Raw genomic sequence first — 23756 nt, 5'->3', positions numbered from 1 at the left:
TCTTATGTAATGAACAGACGTAGAGGAAAGAAGGCAGCTGTGGTAGCGTAGAAAAGTTGTCTTGTATTTAGCTCGAACGAAATGCGATTGGTTTCTCTTGTTTGTTTGTTTATTCTTATTGCTTCCTTTCTACCTCGGTTTTATTTAGGGGAGTTGACACTAGATATTGAACGGGTCATTACGTTGTAGTTGTTTCCTTCCTCCAAGTTTAGGCTCGATAAGTTGATACGTCTCCGAACTTAGGAACCTCAAAACCAAACTAACGATAAATACTGCAAAACAAAGTTTAAAGATCGTGCATAATGTCATATTATATTTTACGCCCACTAAGCTACGAAACATAGATCATTTTTGTCGCTCAACAATTTAAACAGAAACAAGCCTCGCCTCATGACGTCACCTTTTGGGGAAAAAACCTCTTGAGTCGTTCCCAACGTCTCCAAGTACATTTTACGAAAGAGTGAACGCAAGAAGGGTCATATCTCCGTTAACGCATTTTTGTCTTTTTGTTTTGACCATGTCCATTCACGGCAGGTTCCTCCTCGCACAATGAATAGTGCTCCTCCGCAGATTTGGAGCCCCGAGAGGCGACAGTAACCGGAGACCACTGCGGGCGATTGTATGACTAGGTCTGGTTGGTTGGACGAGAAATATAGGGCTGGGTGCTGAATAAATAGGTTTGTGTACACGCGCTATATTGAATTTTGCAGTACACCAGCGAAATAGCGGGGTGCCGCAAGGGAACAAACTAAGCGACGCCACTCACTCCACATCGCTTGGTAAACAGGCCGTCACTCTTCTCGACGTTATCCAGCAGCAGATGTGTGTGCAGAACAGGGATTGGAGTGGGTATGATTTTTACGCACGCTTTTTTCTCTTTCTCCAAAATGCGGGCACCACTGACCGCCTTTCTTTCTTTCTTTCTTTCTTTCTTTCTTTCTTTCTTTCTTTCTTTCTTTCTTTCTTTCTTTCTTCATTTCTTTCTTTCTTTCTTTCTTCCTACCTTCCTTCCTTTCTTTCCTTCTTTTCTTCTTCCTTTTCTTGTTTCTTTTGTTCTTCTTTCCTTCCTTCCTTCCTTCCTTCCTCCCTCCCTCCCTCCCTCCCTCCCTCCCTTTCTTTCTTTCTTTCTTTCTTTCTTTCCATCCTTCCTTCCTTCCTTCCTTCCTTCCTTCCTTCCTTCCTTCCTTCCTTCCTTCCTTCCTTCTTTCTTTCTTTCTTTCTTTCTTTCTTTCTTTTGTTTCTTGTTTTCTTTCTTTTGTATACATCCTCTAACCATTCCCCTTCCCCATCGCTCAATCTTTTCGTCCTTCTCTCTTGTTTCAATTCTTTCGTCGTAATCTTCCTGCCTACCATAAAAAAGTGTGTGGGAGGCAGGAGGAGGTTGCAAGTGGACGCAACGGTTAACACAAAAACCAGCAAGCATTCTAGAAAAGCAGCAAGTCCTGAGCGCGAAAGCTATCATCGCAGTAGGCAATGCAGGCAACGTTGGAAAAAGTGTGTACGCATGACCGCGTTCTCTCTTTTTCCGGCTCCTGCTTGCGGTTATGGGAGTACGCACCGAGCAAGTGACATGGAGCTTCACACACACGGCCACTCAGCTTTGTTATTAGCTAACGTATGAATAAACACCCCGAAACGAATGACATAAAGCATCGTCAGAGCGACGTCACCCTGCTTCTAAGCGATTATGAAGTCGACCGAGCTTCCCTGCCCATTCATAACACGCTCGAATTGAATTTTACGTTGCGCTGACTAGGCGACTCTTGGTGGGCCTTGCCTTGCGATGGTCCTATGCTCATCTTGCGAGGCAGTAGTAGATGCATTGCAGGACATAATAGGTTGGTTATAGCATGCCGGAAAGCAGATGGCTCTGTTTGATGCAGATCATACTCGCATATGTTGGTGGAAATCATCGTCCTTCCACATGGTCCCTGGATTCTGCTCCCAGTACTGTGGTGTCACTCTAGACTCATGTGTACCGTACTATTTTATATGCGACGAGTACTTGGAAACTCTTGGCCTATTTAGTGCGGAGCACTTCGGCGGCTGCTACTGTGATTTGGCGGTGGCGGCGGCGTTGTAACGGAGCGTGTGAAGACAAGAAAACGGTGGAGGAACGCATAGCGAAAGCTAGAGGGAAGGCAGTATGCCAAGCCCGCACGAGACACTTGTCGGAGTGTCTGACGAAAGTGTGAGGGGGAGGGTGGCATGCGCTGCTATGACGTCATCTCTCTCACTCCTTCCCCTCACACTTTCGCCAAGCGTCGCAGCCGAGGAGCCGCCTCCCCCTCACATTACCGGCAAACGCTCCTCCCCCGTTTGTGGCTCATCCGAACCACGTGACATTTGCGCAGCAGGTTCGAACACGATTTGCAACAACATGCTCGGCGGCGGCGATGCGCTGCGAGATAACGGCAGAGTAGCGCGCACCGCCGTGCGTTCGCTTCTCACGCGATCACTTCCTAAGACGCAACAGATATGCGCCGTGACCGAGAAGACTTCAGCTCGCGCTGAGCACAAATTTCGCATTAGGGAGCATTGTAATCGTCAGCGATGTTTTTTTTTCTTTTTAAGGCCAATGTCTTAAATGGTCCATTGAGCAAGAAAGCGACGTCCGGCGTTCGTAACAGGAAAACGGCTTTATCGAACGCATTCCTCTGCACGAGGTGTTCTGTATCACGAGGCGTTCCACGGTGCAAGATTTAGCGGGAAAAAAATCAGAGCCCTTCACCCTGTGAGGAGGGCAGTCTAGCCAAGTTTACGCACTGGTTGGACGTGCTATGTTGGGGTTTTATAAGGACAGTGGCCCGATCTCTATATCCCGGACTAAGGACACACACGATTGATCGGTAGAGGCAATGACGTTTCATTATAGCGCAGGCTTAAGTGCGAGGCACAGGTGGCCCCCGAAGAGCGCGTGACATTTCGCTATGCCAAAGGGGAGAGAGACGCCGCTCATGACGAGTAGTGTACGCGACTCGGGAAAAAGGCGGCGGCGATGGGGGCGACCATACTCCCTCCGTAGATGGTCATTCTTCACCGTGCAACACCCAATGCGGGTATGCAAGCTTACGAAGACCGAGCTTACATCGATGCGATTAAGATCGCTTCACGTCCAAATGCAAATACATTGCTGAGAATCAATGTTTGCAGGGGAAATATAAGCCGTGGTATAACAAAATATGGAGGCCCGGAGAAGCTTTTTTAACACGAAAGTGTTTTATACCGGGGTACACAAACCTCACCAACGTCATATCCGTTACGGAAATGACATCACCAGAAAAAGTTCCATTGGTACGGCGGCGCTAGGTCTCGAGCCCACCATCACTCTGGCCGCTACGGGAGGTGGGAAACGCTCTACCGACTGAGCCATGAAGTCATGCCCGGGTAGCTGCATGAACGCGCCTTATGTTCTACCCTCTAACTTGTCCATTCAGATGGTTCTGCCGTCTAGGAGAGGTGAAGCGAAGTAGTGCGTCATGACGCTAATGAGCGCCCATAGTTCGTGACTCGATAGGGCAGCGTGAGCGGCGGAACCTGCTGTGTTTACCCGTCCGCCGCCTATGTGCAAAGCCGCTCAGCTTGTGGAACGCCACGGCCGCGTTCCACTAGCTGAGCTCGTCGCAACGCAAGCGTCTGGCGTACACACCACGGAGCAGGACCAATATGGCCGCACCTTTGTCTAAGCGACTCGCCAGCAGGACGTCACTCGCCAAGCACACCCACAAGATTGCTTCAGAGCCGTAAGTCCCGCTCCTTTCGCTGTAGCGTACTGTGACTTCACCAAACAATTCGCTGACAACCCGTTCGGCTTCGTTCGCATGCTTTGCGAGCGCCTAAGGTTTCAATCGGATTTACGCAATGCTCCGGTGCGTGTAATACAGTGTCTAATGCTGATGCGTCTAACGGTGCCATACCGACGAAATATAAATAGAGATGTGCAGTTGATATCGATGCACAAAAACATTCAAATGCTCCTGCGAAGGCACATTTCACTTTCGTGTTGTACCGATTCCTACGAAAGAAGGATCAAGCAGATTGTTTTTATTTTTTATGGATTTTTTTTACATACGCTGAACCCACTACATCGGGAATAGTTGCCGCCGCCGCGAGAATCTGCTATACAAGAACCTGGTAAAAAGCTGGCGGCCGGCGTCCCCATCAGAAAAACGTTCCATAGCATGCGGTGTTTCACAGCGCGAGCTTAAACTCGGCAGTAGCGGGAGTTGCACACCCCTGCCAGTACACAGCAGGTGAAGGGAGGGCAAGAACAACAGCGAAACTCACCATCATCGTCAGCTTTTCCATTGCACAACGGCAGGAACGAGCAGCAGCGCAACGTGTAGGAGGGAGATCGAAGCCATTCGAAAGTATCCAGAGGGATCACAAATCAAAGCGTCTCCAGCGCCAAGATTTCAAAGCCCTTCGACAACGTGAGGCGAAACAGGGTGTATAAAGCGTTGATCTGGACATTTATGCTTTTGCATTCGCAACACGTAAGTCCTAAGGTGTCCTGGGATTTTTTTTTTTGTTGCGTCCATTTTAAAGCAAAAGATCTCAATAACAGTTCCGCAAGCTTTCCCTGCGCCGACAGAAAGGCTTAGAGTGGTCCAAAAATGCGTGCCCAGGGCTGTACCTGGCCACCACAGCCTCCTGGCGGCGCCTCTGGTATGCGTTAGGCGCGTAACCACACAATTTCCAGCGGTATTCCGCCTGCACCGCGCCATCAACGTGACGTCTCCGGTGCGTATTAGTGCTTCGACGATGCGACAGGGCTAGCACGGGTCTCGCGCTGCGCCCACGTTCGTTAGCGGGCGTTCGAAGTTCATTTAAAGCCTGAGCTCTCGTTCTAGGACGCCCTACGCAATAGTGTAGAGCTGAATGTATCAATTAAAAAGGCAGAGAGAATCGGACGCTGAACGCAAGGCTGCTGAGCCTTTCTCCGATGCACAGCCATAAGTACCAACGTCCAAGGTATAATAAGGCATGAAGAACGTAGCCTACTAGAACGAGTCATCCCGGAGTCGATTTCTACTCGTTTTCGAATAGAAAAAGCTGTGTATAAAATAAAATTGCTGTGTTTGCCTTTGCTGAGCTTACTGCAAGGCTTCCGTGAAGATGCAGAATATGTGCGAAAGGGACCGCGTTGGTCTTGGACAAGTTTGCGAACAGAACCGGCCACTGGAGGGGCTTGTGCGATAGCCAGCAAAATCCCTCCGCAGTTTCTCACAAGCTCATTTTTGCGCTGTGCAGTATCGGACTGTTTAGTGCTTTCGAACACCATTTTCTAACAAGTTAGGGTGGAGTAGTAGTTTCGACTAGTTCGATTCGAAGCGCTGCTCAGAAGAGTGTTGCATTGAACAGGGTTGCTCAGGGGATAAGAAACATATATCGTTTACTCAATATCGTAAAGGTGATCAATTATGCCGTTTGATAAAGTTAGTTTTGCGTTATATGACTAGTGTGCGTATAGTTCCCCGAACCTGAAACTACGTCGAATTGTGCTGAGGCAAAGCAAATGAGGGTGCCCGGAGAAGCAGAGCACAGACAACCCGGCGGACTCGAGCGCAGCTATACATGGTGGCTGACACCCCCGAGTGGGGTTGCACAGCCATGAATGGCTATGCCGCGGCGCAAGCCATCGGGAGATTGCGGCGCCAGAAGTGTGCCTCCAGCAAGGACACGTGACAGCCTGTCCCCCCTCACCCCCTTTTTTGCGCTGTTAACTTTGGGCGCGTGTTCCCAAACGCTTCGCTGCACAGAGCACGCACGTGACATGTGTGATGTCACTGCGCGCGCTATTCTTTTGAGCGCCGGCCAAAACGATCCCGCCATTCTGGCTTTGTAGCCTCGACGTAGAACATTGAGTACTGGCGCTGACGGCTTGGGTTGGAGCCCCAGCAGGGCTATGGCTTAATTTTTTTTCATTGCCTATTTTTTTTTTCTAAATTTAATTTTTTTTTCTAAATTCAATTCTAGGCGTCGTTTTTGTTAATAATGGTGATTTGGTATGTTTTAGGTCGCTTTTGGTATGGGGCGCAGCCAATGACCACGTTGAATTACCGTCCTCCATCGCGCGAACAGACATGCCACGTTGGTGCTCTGTGTAGCGAAGCGTTTGGAAATACGCAACGTGGAGGGGCTGGACACCGGAGCCACTGCGTGTCAGCTTGTACTACTCCACTCCACTCCACTCCACTCCACTCCACTCCACTCCACTCCACTCACTCACTCACTCACTCACTCACTCACTCACTCACTCACTCACTCACTCACTCACTCACTCACTCACTCACTCACTCACTCACTCACTCACTCACTCGCTAGCTCACTCACTCACTCACTCACTCACTCACTCACTCACTCACTCACTCACTCACTCACTCACTCACTCACTCAGGCACACGCACACGCACACAAAAACAAACGCACACACACACACACACACACACACACACACACACACACACACACACACACACACACACACACACACACACACACACACAAACGTTTCTTTGTATGTATTTAACTCCCTTAGCGAAAACCTTTACGGGAAATGCGATGGTTGTCCGCATTGAGGGTATTGTGCTATGCAGTTCCCGTGACAACATCGCCCAACCGAGCTACGTTGCCCGTCACAAGCACAGCCCGGCAATCTGTCTGATGTACAGTCAGAATGCATCGCAAACTGTTCTGCGAGAACGACTCCGGCATTGCGTCGACAGAATGCCGCAAGTATGGGCGAATACGAAAAAAAAAGCAATTTATCTGTTGCGTGAAGTCCGACGCGTTTCCCAATGCGGCACAGGAGTCCTCCTCACTTTTTTCCCGATGAAAGGGAACTTGCCTGCAGCTATGTTAACGCCACATGCGCTCTCGAAGAGAGACGTACGATGTGTCTTTAGCGCCAACGCCTCTCTCTCTCTCTCTCTCTCTCTCTCTCTCTCTCTCTCTCTCTCTCTCTCTCTCTCTCTCTCTCTCTCTCTCTCTCTCTCTCTCTCTCTCTCTCTCTCTCTCTCTCTCTCTCTCTCTCTCTCTCTCTCTCTCTCTCTCGCTCTTACTCGTCTTGAATCCCTTGTTCGCTTAGACGATCACTTTTCGTATCTTGATGACTTATGAACTTGGCCCCTCAAATTTGAGCATTTCAGCGGTACGTTCTGCCGGGGCCGAATTCTCTAAAAAACGGCCGTCGCTTTGAAACGACGGGGTAGCGCCATTGAAATGTATGTGTTCTGGGGTTGGGGCCGCCGCTTTGAGGTGGGCAACATGAAGATACGCTGCAAGAAAAGCACTGTGGCAAGGACGCCAAGCGACACCCACTGCCCTCCGTCATTTCACTTGTCGCTTCGCGTCCTTGCCGCAGTGCTTTTCTTGCAGCGTATCTTCATGTTGCCCACCTCAAAGCGGCGGCCCCAACCCCAGAACACATACATTTCAATGGCGCTACCCCGTCGTTTCAAAGCGACGGCCCGCCGTTTTGGAGAATTGGCCCCCCGGTCTCTAATGCTGTAAACGAAAACTATGCCGTATTCACTGCGCGAATTGTCGATGAAATGCGATCGCTGATGATTGTGACGTCGACGCAAGGTATGCTGGTAGTTGTCTGTTCGTTTTATTTTGAATATTTTTCTTTCATTTGTCTATTTCTTTACTTTTAGTTCTCATTTTGCCTGTCATGTGTCTTTATTAATTTGATCTTGTTTTGGTGTTTTCGTTTGTAGTATTTTTGTTGGGTTTTCCTTGCATTATGTCGCTATCTTTATTATTCGGTGTTCTCTCTGTAGGATTTATTTTTGTTTCTTAAGCATTCTGGCATTTACTGGTTTCTCAATATTGCTGTTCTGAAGTACTGCCCAAGTTAAACATTTCGTATATACGGAATTATGTGAATACGGAATCCATGCCGAGTATTACCTGCCCAGGCACAGCTAGTGGAGATAATATTTTAAAAACAAAATAATATTTGTTTGACACGTCTTCCTTGTTTCTCTAATAATTAAAGCGCGAAATACGGCGCCATTATTTTTGTGTTTTCTGCATACTCCGTGTATGCAGAAGTCATGTGAACCATTGGGCGTTTCTGGTGGTCGTACAGAGATAAAGCCAGTGTCAAAATTTGCTTAGCGCGATTCCGTACTGTATTATCATGTATTGAGAATACATATTCCGCTATTTATTTCGGCGGTGTGTCAGCAAAGGTAACAATTTTGTATTCCCACAATTTCGCATATACGAAACGTTTCAGGAGGATGTGCCGGTGCATTCTCCAGGCGCAATGGTTGCGAACAAAATGACAGACCAGGGAAAGCCCATAACATCATAAAAACTCTGATGACTGCCCCACGTTTAAATGCGGCATTCGCTGCGACGCGGCATCCACGCACGCCCATTAGAGGCGGCACGATAAAAACGAGTGAAGAATGCCTCCTCGCATGTTAGTACATCTCAACACACAGTTGCGCGATGCGTTCTGCCAGCCCTTCATGGAGCTGCATTGCGAGACGAATAATGGTGCCGTGAATTCCTCTCATTTTTTGCCTCAGCAAGAACGTAGAAGAAAAGAGGGTTACGGGGGAATGCAATGGGATTTTTATGCTGCACAGTAGTGTGTACAGTTATAAGGAGCGTTTTATAATGCGTCGTGCGATTTCATTTCACCGTCTGGGCTAACGTGTTGGGCCTCCCCTTTACTTTTTTGTTGACGTCTACCAACTAAGTCACTAATTGTCACTAAGGCTAGGCGCGTTCTCCGCGTGGCGCAGTGCGTCAAAATGCTCCTGGTGGCAACGAAAGAGGGAGACATTGAGACATCTGAATCTAGGTTTCACTTATCAGTCATAGTAGGTGATAGACAGCGCCAGCATGTCTCGTGCACAATCAGTTTCTTGACGCAGATAAAAACAGACATTAATTTATATTTGTGTTTTTAAAGAAACTCCTACAGCCATCCTATAGCGACGAAGAGTACCGTTGACGCCGGTCATAATCGAAAACCAGACCTCCTGACAAGCAAAGCTGTTCCCTCCTACCAGACACTTCTTTTCATGTAATCATTATTGGGACATTTTTAAAGCCTCTCGCAAAGTAGTATTCGTAGCTTTAACTTCTTAAGTTTTAAAAGCCGACACTCTTTATTTTTCGGCCGTTAGAAGCTTTCGAAACACCGCCACGGTTGCAGGAGGCCGGAACTGATTTCGCCCTACCTCGAGAAATGGTTGTACTTTCTGGGCAGTCTGGAATAACAGGGATAAAGGAGCTTTAAGAAACGACAATCGTTTGAGCCTTGAGTTGGCGGAAAGAAGCCCGCGGTTGTAAAACTTAAGGGCCGTCCAAATTCTCTTAAGGTTAAGAAGTAATCAACGAGACTCATCGCGCGCACGTATACGCAAAAGCTAGACAATAAAGGCCAGAGGAAATTAAATTTAAACTTTTAACTCGAGCGGCTTGAGCGAGATTGCAGCAACGCTCATAGACGAAGTTGCGTTAGGAAATAAAATCTTAGACGTAACAGCGTACAGAAGGTGCGCACATTTAATGTTCCGGCGGTGAGCCACCCACAGAAGATAATACGAGAAATAAGTTTCATAAACAGTGTAACCCGAAGAATGACGGTGGTCTTGTTTATGACGGATAATTCCACGGGAATTTCGCGTTTATTCAGTGTTCCGAATTTTCTGATGAGCTGCCTTCTTAGGCAATGACTAAGCGGATATTTCTACTCTGGCGTGTAACAGAACACGCGTTTATAGGGATGCTGTCAGAATGCACGTCGGCTACGGCAGCACAAAGGAAGGTAACCCCGCATCGGTGTTCCGAAAAGTGCGTGTGGAGCTGGTAACGATCGAGTGGTCTCCAACTGACAGAATTATTGCGCGCTTGATGAATGATCGTTCCTGCAAAAGCGACTCCCTTCATCACATTCCACAGGTCGGCTTTGCCACGGCGCACCGCTGTTCTCCGGGCCTTTGGTGCGCATCGTCACCCGATCCGGGAACAGGCGCTTCGCGCTCAGACTAATATACAAATAAGAACCTCTTCGCGTTAGTATGTGAGTGCTTCTTCCTTATTGCAGTTGCTGCCCTCGTTCACTGCCTGAAATTCCTCCCGATGCGCGCGAAAGGTTATTTGGTGAGCTGTGAAATATGATGGGCACAAAATAAAGCGATGGAAGGATATTTTTTAGCTCATCTTGGCTTTTTTATTTCGACATTCCCTCAAGTTCGCAGCTAGAAGAACCGACTTTTGTTTCTATTGCTATCATAAATTTGTGCCGCCGATTCAAGGTAAGTTCTGTCATAAACAAGTCGAGGTCCGCCATGCTTTGAAAGGACGCTTATAATACACACGCGCACAAGAACATCAGGTGGAATGTTTGATGTGTAGAGTAGAAACTTGCAATAATTGAGAACAAACGATGCTGTGCGGCGAAAAAGAAATTAGAAAAGAGGCCCAAGTAAGAATCAAACCAGAAGGTATCCTTAAATGGGGAACATTTAAACAGGAAGTTTGCGCCAGGCTTCGCGGCAGGGATCCACCTTGCACGGGGAGAATGGGGAATGAGGTGGCGGCTGCACTCACGCAAGCGTACGCAAACATGCGGGTATACGGTCCCGCATCGACCACTTTCAGTGATCGGTGTCGCGGCTATAGTGGTTCGTATGAAATTGTTGTCCTTGCGAAAAGCAGAACTGCAACGCGTGCTCTGATGAATTTTTTTTCTCAAATTTCCGAGCTTTTCTTTTCGGTGTTGTAAATTTTTGCTTTCTTGCCTTGAGTTGCTTTCGCTTCTTTTAAGCACGTATTGTTTTTGTGTGTGTGTGTGAGTTGGCTGTGTAATTTTACGTTTTGTGCATACTCATGGCCACAGGGCGCCGTATGGCTGTTTTACAAGTTCTAATTCTAGTTGTGAGATCCTTCTTGTACCCTTCACGGCGATATGCATCGGGTGCGCACGGGGTCAGCGCATGCATTGGCAGCCACTGAAGCACAAGGAACATTGGGACCCTACACACTTTTTTTACAACGCTGCCGGTCGTGGCAACGCATAGCTATCACAATTGCATGAACGACCTGGAGGGGACCCGCTATTACAAATTTCTTGTTATAGCGAACGACTTTCCTGACAGTTATTTGTTGTGTGTTGTGCATTTGCAAACTCGTTCTTAGGAGTGAACTATCCAAACCAATTTCATGCACTTTAACGAACAATGCAGGCAATAAGAAGACGCAAAACATGGCCGAGGAGGTCGTTTCGCGTGCATGACAGCGAACACCAAGAGCGAGCACAAGAAATCCTCCCCTTTTTTAAGTTATAAGATTGTAAAAGTGAATCCGATTGTCAGACAGCGTCGGCAATGTATCAAGCACGTGGCCAGCTAAATACGTCACGTAGAGGTGCACAAACAACGCTGTAAGAGACTCTACCGCGTGTTATCAGGTGCATAGTACAAGATGACGGTAACACAAAATAGCTTATCTGTGCCAGCAGTGCGTAACGCTCCTTGGCTTCGGTATAGACGGCGCTGCAGGAAGCGCCGTCGCAGGAAACCTTCTGCTTGGTTTCTATAACGGTACATAACTTGACGGCAACCCACGTCGGGTATCAGGATTCTAAAGAGCCCACGGAATAATGCTATGTCCAGACTACCGACGTAAAAGCCACATCGTGCGCTATGGACGTAAAAAAAAAAAAACGGCGTTTCACGTAGTTCGGTTGGCTGAAACGTCAAATGACGGAATTCTTTAAAGATAGTACAACAGATGCGACAACAGTCTGAACCCAGCCTAACTTGCGAAAAGCTGTTGGTAACAGTCTGTTGTTTATCCCAGAGAATCTGGCTTCTCTCGATCTACGAAATTCTCGATTTTACGAAAGCTTCGAAATTTAACGTCAACTTCGTAAATCTGGCTTTAAATTGAATTCACGGGGATGGCTTTTTTTTTGCAGCGCACACTGTACCGTGACGTGCCTTATGCTATTTCATTTAAAACAATTTCAAAACTTTGAAAAAAGCAACCTTACTCTTAATTTTATTTTTTCGCTGGCTTGGGATGCATCGCTGTTGAATATTTTTACGAGTAGTGACGCTCCTTGCTGTTTGGTTCTGTTCACAAAATTTTGATTTCGTTTTTAATCGTTTGACATGTATCTCAGTTCATCAAATGACTCATCTGATTGCGCCGAGACGGTTTCATGCGTGTTAGCGTTTCCACTTAACAAAGACCTCTCACAAAAAGTGGGTGAATGCAATGTTGAGGGAAGAAGTATGCAGACGGCAAACAGAACTAATTTTCAGTATTGTATCTACGTATATCCTTGGAGAAGGATGAGAGAAACGAACGGAAAAATGCGAGATTATCCGAGCGCATACCCCGGGTCGCTGCTCGGCGCTGGGGAAGGGGTGTTCAGGGGACGAAAGAGATGACAGGCGAAAATTAGGGTATTTGAGCGGGAACGCTCCCTTACTTTAGTCCCTCCGTGAATGCTATAGTCGTTCATCTAAGCTTGTGCCCTTCAGGAACCGTATAATGGCGTACTTTGCCTTCTGGGAGGTTGATGCTAGGGATTGATGCCCTAAGATGGTCTCTATACTGTGAACGGCTGCCTTGAAAGCGTCCTTGATCACTGCCACACCAACAGTGTAACGTTACGCATGCAATAGTACTATGCATGCAATGCAATAAGTTTCCGCAATAAGAAATAATGCTTTAAAGGGGTCACGAAGACAAAAAACAAATTTGGTTCATTAAAAAGACCGCTGTCTTCCGATAAAAATGATATCAATTTTATTGCGAACTTCAAACAAATACTCAAGAACTAAACAGAACGCACTAAACAATGACGACTCCCCGGCAACGTCCCTAAGACGTCTCTAAGACGTCTTTAAGATGTCACGGAAGCTAATTTGTGAGATTAGCGGCCACCGACACAAGCTCTACTGCCAAAAAACATGACTGGGAAATTATAGTGGTGCCTTTAGTTCCGTTTGATCGCATCACTTGAATTCTAACGCGCAGTTAATACACTGAGGGCTGGCCCATAATACGTCCCTCGTGCCGCTATTACAACTTTTATAGCAAAAAGTTTGAAAGTTTTCAACATTTCTTTCCTTTTTTAAACGTCTTTTGTGGGTCAAACGGAGGTCAGAGAGTTTCGAAAGGTTAGTTCTTTCAAGTTGAACAAAGTTGTGTTTTGTCTTCATGTCCCCTTTAGAAGCAAAACTAACCTCCGCCGCAAGTAAGGCGACAACATTCTTTTTTTCTTTTTCTGTTTTGCTGCTGTACCTGCTTACTGTAGGTATAGTGTGTACTATTCAGCGCCGCGTCGAGGGAACACCGGGACGAAATTCCCGGAGCCCTTTGTAGGGTCCGCTTAATTATCGAGTACGACGCAGACGGGAAAAGCTTTGAATGCACAAGAGCTACGCAAGCTTTATCGAACGCCAGAAATCAGGTAAGTGCATCTAGGCTTTGGGCAGGTACGCTGAGTTAAGCCGACGTTATTGTTATACGTCGGAGGGGAAACCTAATTATCGACGATCGACGCAGGGAGTTTTCTTTCCTCTCTGCCCGTGTAGTGGTTATACAACGTTCCGAGAATTAGGGCGTTTCCATCAGCTCTGGCTTAAGCTGACAGAGAGGGAGCTCAACTGCTCTTCCAGACCGACAACACGCCAGTTGCGCTTATTCCCACTGGGCTATAGTTAATCACGTACGCTGGAACAGCTCAGTCTACGCTAATTGATGCGGGGCACCAAATGGTTCGGCTCTACTAGTTTGTTCGAAAAGCAGTAGTAAAGAAGCACCGTCACGAAATTTATTTTTTAGGTACTGCCTAGAGATATTGGGTGAGTCGGAAATTGATAGGCGCGTTTTTCGGATCTTTGATGAACTTTTTTTTTATAAATGTCCACGCGGCCGCTTGGTTGGGACCGCTTACCTGCGCGATGCGGCCGATCTCTCCCCCCCCCCCCCCCTCCCCCTCCCGGCAGCATCCGTGATCGAAGACAAGAGCATTCACCACTTCACTATCTCTTTCCAGAACAAATAAAACTTCCTTCCCCATTACTTGAATGCTAGCTGCTTTCTCGATTTTATTTATTTATTTATTTATTTATTTATTTATTTATTTATTTATTTATTTATTTATTTATTTATTTATTTATTTATTTATTTATTTATTTATTTATTTATTTATTTATTTATTTATTTATTTATTTATTTATTTATTTATTTATTTATTTATTTTCGCTCGTTTGTTTACCTGTTTGTTTGTTTGTAGTGAAAGGCGGCGGGCCAACCAACTAAGGATTCATCTCTGTTTTAGAAAATGGAACACTTTGACCTTCAGGAGATTAGAACACAAATCTTCTAGCGGGTTCGTCTCTACCAGGCATGAATTTCCGAGCCTTTTTTGCAGCTGAACTTCGACTTGTTTCTCTCTCTCATCGATGCTCCTTCACGTGGCAAAAGCATTTTACACGGGTCTAAGTGCGCACCCGGTGATGGATGTATGCAGTTCATGAGTTTATGACTCCCTCTACGGAGGGAGTCATAAATAGCTCTGCGCGGAGGTGGCGAGAGGTGGAAGGCCCCTGCAAGCGAAAGTGAGCACACAGCAGTGAAACGAAGTGGCAGCCCCACCGAAAACGCCAGCGCACCGTTTGCGTTGCCCCACTTGAAACAGCGCGAGTTGTATCGCTCGACCATCCCGGGCTAAAGTTCTTTTCCTCTCTTGTCGCGACGGCGAACTCGCAAAGTCATCCACGGCGTCTCAGTATGATAATTGTGTCGCAACTAGGGTGTAGGTTACGTACTCAGTCTTTGTATTTTCGCGGGCACGTTCAGGGGTTCATAAAGACAACATATTCCCTTTTCTAATTCGGAAATTTAGATTTTGGGTTACTCTCTCAATTTCATTGCAGCTCCGAAAGTCGTTTTTCGAGCAAACTAAGATAACAAATGCTGAAAAACTCCCGAATGTCGAGCTAGATGACGTCAGCAGGAACGTCATTGGGGGAATACTAAAACAGTGTTATCTGTGTATTAAACTGCCCGTTAACGTTCAAGAAGCGCGATAGAATGAAACTAGAGGCACCATTTCAGTCGCCCAGTTTTGTTTCGATCTTTGCGGTGGCTTTGGTCGGCCTCCACCAACCGCACAAACAAGTCCCGTGATGTCATAAGGTCTCGGCGAAGAAGTCGCCTTTGTCTTTTCCTATTTTCCTTCATATCTAGATTATTTTAAACTGTTCGCGTTCAAATTGGTATAACAGTGTTTTGTTTTTGACAAAGTGGCATTTCTCTCGTACAAAAGTTGTAATTTGTTTTCGTGGCCCCTCAAAACTCTAAAACTAGATGCTGCGAATGCAGACGCACGTGCACGCGGCTTGCGGTAGGAAGGAAAAGGGGGCGTACTGCAAATTGGAGCTGGGCGTGACCAGATCTCCGATGGTGGTGAGCGTGAGCGTGGACCAGTAGAGTGAGGCGAGGTACTTTCGGCCCAGCGCCTTCCACTCGGGCGAGTCGGGCTTGTGGTAGGTCCAGTCGCCGTCGTAGTTCTCGAACTCCGACAGCATGTAGTAGAAGCAGCCGAACCAGTGCGAGAGCAGCAGAAGGATGTGGATCAGGTTCACCACGCGCCACAGGTTCGGGTAGATGGTCCGAGACTCCACCATGTAGTAGAAGCGGTAGCAGCGGTACACCTGCAACGACCACCGCGAGGACCGACCGCCGGGAGGGTCGGCACGTGAGCTTCCGAGCTCTCTATACAGTGTACAGCATTTGTCAAAATTTTAGAGGCCTTCTTTACCGCAAAGAATTCAAAGAATAAGCTTAACCTTTTACTGTGACAAAATTACTTTAGGACAGTAACAAAAAAAAAGGTGTTTTCTCTAGCTTTCTGGCATAAAAGGTTTCAGCCTTGCGGGAGACGTAAGCTTGTACATTGAGTTTTTTGCGGCCTGGGCACTTTCGGCATGGCCTAGAAAATTTTGACAAAGACTGTACATGCATGCAATATGCAGTTCTTTTCCACAACGGAGAAACATGACATATTTTCTCCACTTTCTGCCATTCTTTACCGCAATTCCATCAGCATAAGGTTTCAATCTCCATCTCCCAATGCCACCCCCGCCTCGCTATCAAAACATCCCTGTCTCTTCTCAGTCACAATTTTCACTGCTTTATGCATCTTGGATAGCGATGGGGCCATTAAGAGGCATTTAGCTTTGCTGTATGTCCGCTGTCCCTAGGATGGTGTTAATCCCAAGCATTATTTCCCTACACTCTGCAGTAAAACCCGGAGGGGAGGGCGGCGGCCGTGGCCAGCCTTCCCTGAGGATCGAGCGGCACGGCGCACCTTGATGAAGCGCGGAAAGCGTAGCAGCGGCGCGATGCCGATCTGGAACTGGAGCAGGTCTAGCGGCGTGAGCGCGAGCAGGTCCATGAGGAACGGCTTGGAGCGCACGTAGTGGCCCGCCAACTTGCGGGCCTCGCACACCATGAGCCCCTGCTCCAGGTATCCCGTGCGGAACTGCACCACGATGTCCAGCAGGTACACCAGGTCGGCGAAGCTGTCAGCCACGAACCTGCACGGTGGCAAGAGAGAGAAGGGGTCGCACCTGGCTTACATCAATCGCTCGCTCGCTCACTGACTCAATCACTCGCTCGCTCACTCACTCACTCACTCACTCACTCACTCACTCACTCACTCACTCACTCACTCACTCACTCACTCACTCACTCACTCACTCACTCGCTCGCTCGCTCGCTCACTCACTCACTCACTCACTCACTCACTCACTCACTCACTCACTCACTCACTCACTCACTCACTCACTCACTCACTCGCTCGCTCACTCGCTCGCTCACTCACTCACTCACTCGCTCACTCACTCACTGATCTTCTGCCGCCACATTTGGCTTCTTCCTACTGTGAACCGCCATCGCGCGTTTAGTTCTGCATACTGCAGGTGGCGCCCACGTTCCAAGTTTGTCACAAACGCCCTAGATGGCCGGAGCTCTCCCATAGCGGGAAATAATTTTTTTTAATTTTCTGAATAAGCAGGTAACTGCCGTCGCCTTTGCTAGTGTTCAACAAAATGGACCACATAATTCTACCCTCGTGTGTAGTTTGAGCGCGAACATCAGAGCCGTTCGTCCGAGAAAAAGTTTTAGAAATGCTCATTCGTCGATGTGACTCCCTCAATGATCAGGGCATAATTCTCAGCAGTTGTTAGTGTAGTTCCTCAAACCTACTGCGAAACCCATGTGAGCCCTTGTTCATGCTATCGCATACATTGTTAGTTCATTGGAAACAAAATGGCATACAATCAAGTATTTCGAAAGGATACTACTATCATCATTATCATCAACAGTTGGACCTAGTCACTTGAGGTCTTGCACCTGCCCTTGAAGGAAGAGAGCTGCTGAATTAACTACCGCAGTACCTTTAACCCCTTGGCTGAGTGCACCCTTGGTTCCTGCTAATCATTGAAGCCTCGTTCAAATTTTCTCGATTGAGCCCATCCCCGCCTATCCCATTGTCGCGCCAAACCTAAAACTTTTTTTCGATTAGTAGCAATGAAAAGTTAGCAGGGGCTATGTTTTGAGACGTTGAACAAAGTGCATCCTCGTTGACCAAAATAATACGCACATCTAAAAAATGTCTGTGCGAGCAATTTCGGCGCCGGAAAAAAAGTTTTGCTAAAAATATTGGCCGCGTATCTGCTCACTTCGCTGCAAATGTCGTCGAATGAGCGTAGTTGTCTGCCGCCCCTGCCACGTAAATGCCTCTCTTCTTTTTCGCTCACCTCTCTCGCTCCACCCAAGATAAACACGGTAGAGGTTTGCACAAGTCAAATCAGTTTTACCGCGTCGCGCTGCTCGCGCGCCGTGTACTGGAGCCTCTTGTTACTTTTGGACTTCTTGTAATGCCACCACGAGGGCTACAATAACGCGCCAGAGCTTTTTGTATTTGAGAGTGAAAACATTGTTTTCAGCACGTATATTTTTATTTGATACTGCAAAGATGAACCAGCATGTATTTTTTTATAAAGCAGCACTGAAAATATTGTTTATGAATTGATGTTTTGCCTGAAATATACCTAATATTTTTTTTTTGTTGAACAATGTTGACAACTTTGAAGTGTGCTTCCCGATTCAGTGGCTTGGGAAATTTTGACTATATAAACTTCTCGTTCAAAATTTGTTTAACATTTGGCCGGGCGGCTGCATTGAGGGACCTATAGACATACAGACAGAGCAAAAGTTTCGCGTTTAAGAAAGCCAAGAAAGACTATCGTCTCAAAAAAATGAGCGGCTAAGTGCCACGAAATCGTACTCCGCATGCCTGCGTTAAATATTTGCAGCGATCATTCCACTTTAGAGTTGAAAGGGAGCATAAAAGTACATTCGTCGGGACAAAAAATGCGTCTGTCGAGTTAGTTGGGCTTATACAACACAAAATGAATTACCACACAACCCACAGTGGTGCAAATTTCCTACATTCGCATAATTCTGTTGCAAGCTTCAGTACAAAGGGCACACCCTACAAGTTTGCCAACTGGCCGGAATCAGGAAGGTCTCGCAGCCAGGCATTCAAGCACATACACAGGCCGAGTGTTCCCAAACGTGCGAAATGAATGAATGTTTATTGGTGCACATATGTAGAGATGCTTCTCGAAGCATGAAAAATGCGTGTACTATGACTAGAGAAAGCGCTCTTCAACTCCGCGAGACGTAGTTATGCCAGGTTTTGGCGTCAAACAAACCGGGCCTCACGGGGACTGTTGGCAACTAAAGTGGTGGAAGACTTCGCCCATTCACCCATAAACACCGCACGTGGCATCACGGCCTTCACAATAACAATGACACCCGCGATGCTAAGAGACCACCAATACCGCGGTTACTAACGGCGCTGTCTGGCTTGAGAGTCTCGATGGCGGTGGCGATGATCAGAAGAACGCTAGCGGAGAACAGGACCAGCGCTAAGGGCAGAAGCCGAAAGGGAAATGTCGACTTCTTCCGCCTTTCGGGCCGCTCAGCCCTTTGCTGCGTTGTGACAGTGTGCTGGAGAGTCCGAGCCGATGACGTTCCGGCCTGGTCGCCCCAAGGCTGCCTGGAGAAAGCCAGGTGTGGCACTTGAGGGTCCTTGACGGAGCCGTCTTCAAGGAGCGACGGTTCTTCGGGGACGGACGACAGCGTAAAAGTGCGGCGACGCGTACGTATCCTGTTGAATCAGTGTCGCCGCGTCGACGCCCTCACCGTAGCCCTGGCCTCTGAACGACCCGCAGCAGAAGCACTCGAAAGGCTCTCAGGTCCTCGGCTTGCATTTCCAAGTCGTGCACGCCGTGTCCCTGCCTCGAAGAGAATTTGACGGGGGCCGTAGAGCGCACTGCAAACCGTGTCGTGAGGACTGGAACTGTTCGGCAGCAAGACAAGTGCTCCCTAGTGAGTCACGCATTTAGAGCTGGTGCGCACTTCTCTTTCTTTTTGCCGGACAGATTTCTAGGTAGAAGTTAAGAATGGAGGGGGGGGGGGGGCGCACACAATGGGGAGCACCTCCCCACTATCCCAGTTTGCGATTTTGAAAGTAGCCTACCCTGACAAGTCATCGCGCTGGGCTGGTACCCAGAAGGCTCTTTATCAAGAAGGCGCTATCGTGTGGTTCAATTGGAGATATCTTCGTTTGCCCTTCCAGTGAGACTAGAACAAATAGCGATATTGCTGAAAAAACACGTCGCTTCTACCTTCCTTTCCTGTTTTTCTCAAGTGAAAAAAATAAAAATGAAGATATATTGGGTGAAAGAGCGTGACATGCTTAGGTGCCGAAAAAAATAATTAGCCTGCGTTGTGGTGAATAACGTCGTTCTGTCCAGCTTCTAGGGAAGGCGTTGAGAATAGCAAGAAAAGGCTTTGTCATCCGTAGCAACTAAACGCGGTGTCGGCGAAGTAAGAAGGACGCATGAACTGAAGGAGGCGAACGCTAATTTCCAAGATGGCTTTTTCGCGTTGGACACATTAGTGTCAAGATGTGCTGTACGTATGTAGAATAGATGTGATGAATTTATTGGTTGACCCCAAATGTGCACAAAAAATTGGAGTAAAAAAAAACTGGAGAAGCTTGAACTAAGTCCCGCAAGGGTTGAACCATAGCGAAGCTCGAGGGTTTGTTTCTATGTAAGCACTGAAGCACACACCACAACGCATTGCGGTAGTAGTAGTAGTCATCCTCGTATCCATCTGCGTATACCGTCGTCTTCCTCACGCATGACTGGCGGGCCCGGATTGTTTTGTATGCAGGCTTTAACATTACCCCCGAAGTAGAACGCGTTAGTACGCGCTAGAACTGGCGGCAACCGGCTTCGTGAACTGGTCGTCTGTAGCGCGATCTCTCTTGTGCTCCCCCCTTGAGGTGCGGACGCACACGAACTATTTTCTTGGTATTTTTTGCGAGCGCGACGCGCAAGCCCGTACTACACCGGCCGCTCTTCGTGAGGCGCGTGCTCATGTGAGCGGTCAGCGGCGGCAACAGATCTAACCCGGGGTTTTCTGTGAGCCACGTGAGTGATTTATTGAAATAGAAAGTAAAAAAGAAGTGGACTGGGGATATTTTGAACTCATTTGGGAGTTCACCAGCATACGACCCAGCCCGGGGGAAGGGGCCAGGGTTTTCTTACGACGCAAAACACCGCACACACCACTGCCAGCAACGACAGCTCCACTGTTGAAATATTGACACATGGAATGCCTTGATATGCGACGGTCAAGAAGCATGCCACAGAGAGGAGGAGATTCATTATAACAACTGGATCTGTGCAACTAACCAAACAATATTTGTGAAGAAAAACATTGCTCAATAGAGATGCAGAAAAGCAGAGTTCTATTATGTTCTGAAAAACAAAAACAAAAAACAAAACGAAACTGCTACAAGTTTGGTTTATTACACAAGAATTCCCGCTGAAGCGCTTTCAATAAGACGGCTTCAAATGAAACGTGAGTTTAAGGGACAGCGTTTGATAAAAAAAGGGATCAAAACAGTGCGTACCCATTTTTAGATAAATAAGCTCTTCTGGAAGGGATACACGTCCGGGAGACTGCAATGTATATGAAAAAAATAATACCGCGTTTGACTGCTAAAGCTAAATAATAACACTGTCAATATTTTTTTATACTACGGCCGTTTTCCGAACACTGCCAATATTATTCCTTACTATGGATTATTTTCCACGGCATTGTTGAACGGATGACGCATTCAATCCCGCAGCCGTCTCTACGGCCCCACGGCGTTCCATGCAAACAGACGTCAGAGAAGAGGCAGTAAAATTTGCAAGGACAAATTGCAGCATAAGTGCCCACAAGGATAAAATTGTAGCCCCATAAAATTTCGATACGATAATTGCTGGCACGACACTTAATCCCGGTCTGATAGATGCAAACATTAAGTTTATCCCCCTCCCAATCCACCCCCCCCCCCCCTTGGTTACAATTGCGATAAAATCCATTAGGGAAACTTAAGCGTAAACAGACACAGGGACGAGACACAAAGCGCTCGTGTCGTTACCCTTTCTCGTCACTGTGTCTGTTTGCGCTAAAGTTTCACTCATGGGCGTTCACCAACTAGCTCTTTTCTCGATTTTGCGACAGAATCGCGTTCGTAAATCTTGTCCGTATAGCACGAACATGGAAACTAGCTATCACTTGTCTACTAATGCGAAAACATTCTTACGCGGCATTTTTCATTATGAGTTAATTGTGGCGAGATTTGGCTACGGCTATTTAAGCGCGTTGGGGTATTTTATTGCTTTATAGTATCCGTTTTGTTTCTTTTCGCCAAAGATGTACTATTATGAGCAATATGAAAGGGAACACAGGAATGCGTAGAAAACACCCCCCGACCCAGCTATGAGGGATATGCAGCGGCCGCCGTCGGGAACAAAGTGGAAAGGGGGACGCTGTTATAACAACTGTTCCCATTCCCGCCGTGCGTCTTATCGGCTGTCCGACGATACCATATTATTGGCAAAATGACGTAAGCTGCTGCTTTGTAGAAATTCAAGCGTGGTGAAAATGCGAACAAGAGCACTCTCCTAGTGGAAGAGCACCCTCCTTTCCCCCTATGTTTTTCACAGCGCCATCCGCGTATCGCTCCGAGTCTTGTTTCGAGGCTGTTTGCCACGCGTCCCTGAGTTCCCTTTCCTATTGCTCATAATAGTACATTCACACTATTATTGCGGTTACGTACGTTAACTTAGAAAGTTCTGAATATTTGCCAGATGTAAAGTGTAGTGCGCAGTTGGGGCTCCGTCATAATGTTTTTCTCCTTTCTGTCGTTCTTTTTGGGTTTCTTTTTATGTTACCTTGAATTTTCGAAGCTGGTGTATAAGATGCATATTTTTGATTTCGTTAGTTCATCTTTATGATTTTTCTATTTTTCCTCTTTTGATTGTTTGTCTTAAAATATTTTCTTCTATAAATTACGCCCATTCACGCCATTATAACGATTAAACGTGTTACAGTCAAACCTCGTTATATCGAACAGTGCGCGAACCATGAAATAGTTCGATATAACCGAAATTCGATATATAAAATTTGATCAAAAATGCGTCAAAATGCAGCGCGATTCAATCGCTAAAAAAGGCAACGACAAGAATGACTACTCACATGAAGCGTTAAAGTGAACTATTTATTCCCAGTGGAAAAAAACTGCAGCAGCGTTGACTGTTTCTTCGAGTTGACTGCATGTCGTACCACAGCCTGCTCCATGGTTTCCAAAGAGTCCACGAACGCGAGACTACTACCTTCCATTCCGCCGAAGTAGCGGCGTAAAAGTTCCACAGCGGCCACAGCTTCGCCCGCACTTGGGAGCGGAGCGGGGTCCTCGGTGGTCGAAGGGCCAGGTTCGCCATCCACCGCCTCTGAAGTCAGCTCGCAGGTGACCTCCGCGGCGATTTCCACGTCGGTTAGGCTGACTCGGCTGAGCCTAAGTCAGCCAACTGCGTATGCCGCCTAGCCTGAATGGCGCTACCGGCGCCTCAGGCATGCGTTTGAGTCGCAAACGCCTCCTGCGACACCGCTATTCTCCCCTGCGTTGCGGGAAAGCCTGCCGCCTGTCTCCGGAGCGCGCGCTTTCGGCCGGCGCTGAGTTCGATATATCCATTTCTTAACCGACCGAGTTCGATACAGAAAATTAAAAATGCATGTAATTCTTTTAAAAAACTGACAATGGTTCGATATAAGCAATAATTCGATATACCCGTGTTCGATATAACGAGGTTCGACTGTAAACCCGCCAAATATGTATTTCGGCGCAAATGCACGGTGTTGCACGGTTGGTGCTGTGGGACTACTTGCAAAGAATGCTGCACGTTAAGAGGTGCCGAAATTCTATAATCCTTTGCCACCCCTGTCCCTGTGACCCCCTTTTGCACTCCTCAATACAAAATCCTACCGACGCGAACAGGTGCCACCACTTGGTTTTGTACAGCTGTTTGGTTTTAGTGCAGTGCAGGGTCTTCGCTTCCGGTGGCCGCCCCCTCTCTGTTCATTCAGCTTAGACGGCGTGAGCGGTAAGCTGTTTGACCTGTCAACCGCAACGATATCGTCACCCCCTTTGTTCTAATAAGAATTTCACTTTCCGAAAAGTTTTCAAAGGCAAATATCCAGGTGAAAGCTGACACTCGTTTCTGGGTCCTTTTCACTTTTCGACATAGCTTTTCGTCCCTACAGATTAATATGCATTTCCCAGCCCC

General features: G+C 47.3%; 1 protein-coding gene across 1 annotated transcript in view; it reads right to left on the bottom strand.

The window, feature by feature from the left end:
* LOC144144862 (uncharacterized) overlaps positions 1-23756 on the bottom strand; it is a 665482-nt gene that overhangs the window by 62500 nt on the left and 579226 nt on the right. Inside the window, exons 6-7 of the mRNA XM_077676352.1 lie at positions 16364-16592; positions 15421-15707 (exon numbers count right to left, since the gene is read on the bottom strand). Of these exons, the coding sequence (XP_077532478.1) occupies positions 15421-15707; positions 16364-16592 (516 nt within the window). The remainder of the gene's footprint in view (positions 1-15420; positions 15708-16363; positions 16593-23756) is intronic.

Source organism: Haemaphysalis longicornis, unplaced genomic scaffold, assembly GCF_048455015.1.
Source record: "Haemaphysalis longicornis isolate Haplotype H1 unplaced genomic scaffold, Haemaphysalis longicornis Haplotype H1 scaffold_7, whole genome shotgun sequence".
In the NCBI taxonomy this organism is placed as follows: Eukaryota; Metazoa; Arthropoda; class Arachnida; order Ixodida; family Ixodidae; genus Haemaphysalis; species Haemaphysalis longicornis.
Note: the sequence above shows the minus strand (reverse complement) of the source record. Positions and strands in the feature narration are given on the sequence as shown.